The sequence below is a fragment of the Salvia hispanica genome, chromosome 4 (genome assembly GCF_023119035.1).
Source record: "Salvia hispanica cultivar TCC Black 2014 chromosome 4, UniMelb_Shisp_WGS_1.0, whole genome shotgun sequence".
Lineage (NCBI taxonomy): Eukaryota > Viridiplantae > Streptophyta > Magnoliopsida > Lamiales > Lamiaceae > Salvia > Salvia hispanica.
In genome coordinates, this window is record NC_062968.1 from 52,512,268 (window position 1) to 52,518,267 (window position 6,000).

Consider the following 6,000-nt stretch of genomic DNA (forward strand, 5'->3'; position numbering starts at 1 on the left):
TTTCATTCGTTCCACTGTAATTGATTCATATTCTATGTGATATTCCAATATAGTTATTGTTAAGTAAGCCATCTTAATTTGTAATTTTTCATATTTTATTTTTATCAGTTTGATTCATTAAAATAAGTTTCTTTACTTATAAGTTATAATCTTACTCCTACTCATCATAGGATGGATAATTTTTGTAGTGCTTTTGGAACTTATGATATCACCTTTCGGCTCATATAGTATATGATTATATATTGTCGAACATTCGCTATTTATTGTACTCCTATATGAACTTGGTTGATTCCATCACTTTGCAATTGAAAGTACAATGCAAGCTAAATATTGTATATACATTGGATATTAGACAATGAGTTTCTAAAATTTTTAAATAATTTTGCGTTCTAATAATATTTTGCATTGATATAAACTGAAATAATAAGCTATTATATGTTTTAAAATTTTTAAAATAGGAGTATAATTCATTTATTTTGAGGAAAGGCTAAGGACTCCAACATACTGGGGCAGTGGGTGGACCGTTGGTAGTATATCTTTTTTACCTTTTATAGTTAGGTCGTGAATGGTGTTGTTTCCGTCAATTAAAGAGTGTAGTGCAACCACATCCGACCACACAATATATTTTGAATTACTGTAATTTATTTTCTTCATAAAAACAATGAGTAATTGTATGGTGATGCATCTCATTCTAATTAATTACATTCATTTCGTGATAAATAGATACATTTTTAAAAAAATATTGCAGTAATAGAATAATTATATTTACCGAGTTTGGATTAATCTTGTCCCTATGGCCGAAAGTTCAATTTCTATTTCTGTCAAACACACGTCTAAAGTTCTCACTTTAAGTCGGTGCATGTATTTATCTTAAATATGAAGAAAACTTGGGTTCGTCCCCACGTCCACCATTACGCCAAATTTATTAAGAATGTTTAGGGTGTCCACTATAGTTGGCCGGGCCAAGCCATAAAGTGTGGTCAGGCTATAAAATCGTGGCCGGTCCACCAATGCCTATGTTTTCCACTATAGTGGACATGGCCAAGCCACCAAAAAGTTTAAACTTTTTTATTTTGTTTATATTTTAATTCTACTAAAATAAAGGTTATTGGACTATAATAATTGAAAAAATGCATAAGAACTAAAATTAAAACAAAATCTTCGTTGTATTATACAAAGGGGTAAAATTATACAACGAAAATTTTCGACTTCTCATAAACTACATTCCCAACGCATATCACGCTCTACGCCCTCCTCCCCTTATTCCAAACCTCTTCGACCATATCAGCCTGCAATGTCGTATGTGATGTTTCCCTCCGCATATTGGCGAACCGTTGGATCAAGTATGCATTACTACGCGGTACACCCATCTGCAGTGGGGCGGTTGCAATACCGTGACTCGTACTTGCACCCTCCTCTATTATCATATTGTGCAATATGATACATGCATACATGATGGAGGCGACATCATTTTCGTGCCATTGTTGAGGGGCACCGTAGAATGACCCATCACGCTTGGAGGACACCAGAAGCACGCTCAACATCCTTCCTAGCACTCTTTTGTTTGGCCGCGAAATAGGATTGTTTCGGCCCAACCGGCTGCCGGATCGTCTTGACAAACATGGGCCAACGAGGGTATATCCCATCGGCTAAGTAGTATGCCTTGTTGGGTGTCTCCCTCACCCTGACACTCATCATTGAAGAGATGAGACGAATCCAGTACGTTGATGTCGTTGTTTGATCTTGCGACACCAAAATATGCATGCCAGATTCGCAATCGGTAGTCAGCAACAGCTTCCAGTATCATTGTTGGGTGTCTCCCTTTGAATCCAGATGTGAACTGCCCCTTCCAAGCAACCGGGCAGTTCCTCCACTCCCAGTGCATGCAATCGATGCCGCCCAACATCCCCGAAAAATTATGCACTCTCCCGTGCATATCTATCAACCTCTGGCACTCATCGGCATTTGGCTTCCGTAGATACTCCGGACCGAAGATGGCCTGGATACAATTACAAAACTGCCTCAGCGTCGTTAGGGCAGTTGTTTCACCCAACTGTAGGTATTCGTCGAACATATCAGCGGGTCCGGCATAGGCAAGCTGCCTAATTGCAGCGGTACACTTCAGATATGTTGACAACCCGGGTCGGCCGCTAGCATCACTGCGCAATGTGAAGCACATGTACCGCTGCGCCAATGTAGTCGCTATACGGATGAATAACCGTTGTGACATTCTAAAGCGGCGACGGAAAATCTCTGCTGGATAACAAGGGGTTATCACCAAAGTAGTCTTCCATCAACCGTTGGTCTGCCCCGACATGGTCACGGCAGATGGTCCGCCGATGATAGAACGGGCGAACGAACGCCGCCGCCGCCGCCTCCTCTTCTACTTCCCGTTGTACCTCTTGAACGAGTTTATAGAACTCCCTATCCACCAATTGTTGGAACTCATCGTCGGAACTCATTTTTCAAAAGTAGAATTGGTGATAAAATGAAAAGAGTGGAGATTGGAATGGTGTAAAAAATTGGGAAAAAATGGGTATATTTATAGAATTAATATAAAAAAAATCGAAAAAGGGGAGCAGCAGCTGAGCCGCGGCCCGGCCACAAGCGTGGCGCTCCCATGGGCATCCCCCTCTCCCCCCGCCACGGCCGCCCATCCTTGTCACTATAGGGAGCCGCGGCTCTGGCGTGGCCCGACCGTGGCTCCCCTATATTGGATGCTCTTATCACATTAGTTTTTAGTAATTTGTTTAATTGCTATGTTATTAAATTTTTGGTAGGAATAAAACCTCATCCTTAGTTGGTTAACAAAAACATTAGGGAAAAAAATGTTGGAGAAACCTTAGATAGGTGTTGTTAAATAAAATAAGAATAAAATAAGGATGAGAATAAAATAGATAAGTATTGAGATAAGAGCTTCCACAATAGATGTCCGATCTCACGCCCGATTGTCCGAGATTAGGCTCGGGCGTCGTTGGGCATCCATTGCAACTGTTGGTTGCGACCGATCTCTCGCCCGATCCATCGGGCGTGAGATCGGGCGCCCATTGCAGCGTCGCGCCCGATGACGCATTTTTTTTATTATTATTTTTTTTTTCAAATCTATAAATATACCTTAAATTTTTCACACAACTCTCACACATCTCTCTCAAATCTCTCTCCATTGCAATATCTCTCTTTCACTCACTTTTCCAAAATGTTTCTCGGAGAATATATGCGTCGGTCTATGTAATGCGCAATGTTTGCTTTCGGGAACCAAATTCTCGTAGGCATTTGTGCCATACAAGAGCAAGAGCAAGTCGAACAGCAGGCCCAAGAGCAGGTCCCGAGGCCCATCCGTCGAGAGCATGGCCTAGCTCATCAACGTCCGTTCGAGGACTACTTCGCCGATGAGCCCCGGTGGGGACCGGCGGTTTTTCACCGACGGTTTAGGATGCGGCGATGGAGGCGCGCGACCCTCCAGATTGTTCACGGGATGGAGGCGCGCGACGAGTACTTCCAGCAGCGGGAAGATGCGGAACACAGAAAGGGTCTATCCCCGCTGACGAAGTGCACGGTTGCGCTTTGTCAGTTGGCGTACGACACTACGGCAGACATGCAACCCCGCCGGTCATTCGAGGTTTACCCTATGGAGTCAGCGAGAGATTGCAAGCTCATCTACAACTCATGAATGACATGATTGAAGAAGTTTGGACACGTAGTGGTCGTTGAAATTGTACCTCTTTCGTTGTAATTTTTTTAAAAAAAATTAAGTAAAGTATGTTTTTTGCTAGTTCTTTAATTTGTAGTGTAATTTTGCTATTTATAATTGGTAAACATAAAAAAATGAAAATAAAATTGAAATGAGAAATGGATAATAGATAGGGCATGCACTAGGACTCCACCATTGCAGAAAGATAGAGCATGCTGACGTGGCAACTACTAGGACTTTCACTAGGGCATCCATTATGGATGCTCTAATGAATAAAAAGGAGAATAAAATGAAAAAATGATATACTACTAATAGATAGTAAAAGAAAATGCAATTAAAAATGCATCAAACAAAAATGACTCAATTTATTAGAAGATCCAAAATAGAATACAAGTCAATAAAAATTCACATAGCCAATATTTTTTGGAAGTTTGATGTATTTTGAAAAAAAAATTCATAAAAAATTACATCATTACATCATAAGAGAGACTTGTTTCGTTATAAATGTACACAATTAGTTTTTCATTATTTTATTTTATTTTCTTCAATTAAGAAGTTCTTGCTATTCCCTCCATCCCGTGTAAGATGACACGTTTTTATTTTTAGTTTGTCCCAATTAAGATGACACATTTCATTTTTTGAAAACTTTCTCTCTCCAATTAATACACTCAACCACTTTTTTTCACTACTATTAAAGTATTCATCTTTCTTTATCTCTCTACTTTAATACTTACACCCACCTTTTCTCTCTCCAATTAAACACTTTAACCAATAACTCCTAAAATCCCGTGCCGGCTAAGTAATGTGTCACCTTAGCCGGGACGGAGGGAGTATATTTTTTTTACTCTACTTTCCGTTTTTACAATAAGAGTTACAATTTGTTATTTCGGTCCATCCCCAATAATAGTCACATTTCACTTTTACTCCCTTTGTCCGCGAATAGGAGTTCCGTTTTTTCATTTTAGTCTGTTCGCGAATAGGAGTCCTGGTTCACTTTTACCATAAATGGTAATAGGATTCCACCTTCCACTAACTCATTCCAGTCACATTTCATTTAAAACTAATATAAACAAGTGAGACCCTCTATTCCAGTAACTTTTTTCCACTCACTTTTCTTAACATTTCTTAAAACACGTGTAGTCATAAATGAGATTACTAATGGCGGACGGAGGAAGTACCATAAATGGTAAGTAGATGTCACATTCCACCGACTTATTCCACTCACATGTTATTATAAAACTAACTTTTTTGACTTATTCCACTCACATGTTATTATAAAATTAACTTTTTTTTTCGATTTCTTAAAACTCGTGTCTACATTGAACTTGACTTCTATAATGAGAGGAGGTAGTAATATCCATTTTGTACTCCTACATATTCATGTTCAAAAGAAAAACCTAGTATGGTACACTCCATAGTCCATACTGCTAGTAATAAATGTATGTGAAAATCAAAATTATAAATAAGTGCAGCAACTAAAAAGTGAATTTGTCTCTAATTAAGTGATGACGCGGCAACAGTGGATCTGGCAGCTCAACTGTCTTACCTATATCTGGCGAATCTGCTTTTCCGTCTGTTTTAACGGCCCGTCGTTTTCAATCGCCCTTTGATGGTTTACGGCTCGTCGTTTATTGCCGTCGTCAGTCGGCGCCAGATTTCCCGCCTTTTTCATCGCGGACGCCAACACCCCATATTAAATGAATTTAATTCTGCCTTTTTATTTAATGCTGTCGGGTATATAACAACAATTAATTTTACTAATTTATTTGTGCTTAATCAAAGTATGGCAAAACAAAACACGCCATAGGCTACACCGCGTGACAATATTAAAGTTGTGGGGAAGGGATAATATTTCAGTATGGAAATGGAAAATAAAAAGGCAACGAAATTGAAATAAAAAAGTTGTGAGAAACTTTCCACCTCCTCTCTACATAATTAAGATAAGATGTCAATTTTATTCAACATTTATAGGAGTAGATCTTAAATAAATTAGTAACAATCTAATGCACTAAAGTGGAATATTCATAACTTAAAAATTAAATCACACTCAAATGATTAGAAACAAAATTCCCGACATGGTCAACCCGAAAATAGCCCGAGAGCCCAATTGATTGACACGAAAATAAGTGAATTTTCAAACTTCAATACTCCCTCCGTTCTATAGTAATAGAGGCGTTTCTTTTCGACACGGAGATTAAGAAAAATTATTTTAGATGAGTTAAGTAAAAGGGAAAATAAAGTGAAAATAGAAAAAGTAGAGAGGTGAAGAGAGAAAAAAATAAGAGAGACTAAAGTATGTGTGAAAAAAT

The 6,000-nt window shown here is 38.7% G+C and overlaps 1 protein-coding gene across 1 annotated transcript; it reads right to left on the reverse strand.

Annotated features, from left to right (window-relative positions):
- Positions 1-1,509: 1,509 nt before the first annotated feature.
- On the reverse strand, positions 1,510-2,230 carry LOC125221382. The gene is made up of 2 exons (XM_048123499.1): positions 1,767-2,230; positions 1,510-1,684 (listed from the first exon to the last, which is right to left on the reverse strand). The coding sequence occupies exons 1-2, from the start codon at positions 2,228-2,230 to the stop codon at positions 1,510-1,512; spliced, it is 639 nt and encodes a 212-aa protein (XP_047979456.1).
- Positions 2,231-6,000: the final 3,770 nt, after the last annotated feature.

Excerpts from the sequence above, each read along its gene's own strand:
- LOC125221382 (XM_048123499.1), bottom strand. The coding sequence starts at position 2,230 with ATGTCACAACGGTTATTCATCCGTATAGCGACTACATTGGCGCAGCGG. Across the intron at positions 1,685-1,766 it reads GACTACCGATTGCGAATCTG|GGTGAGGGAGACACCCAACA; the intron begins GCATGCATATTT and ends GATGAGTGTCAG.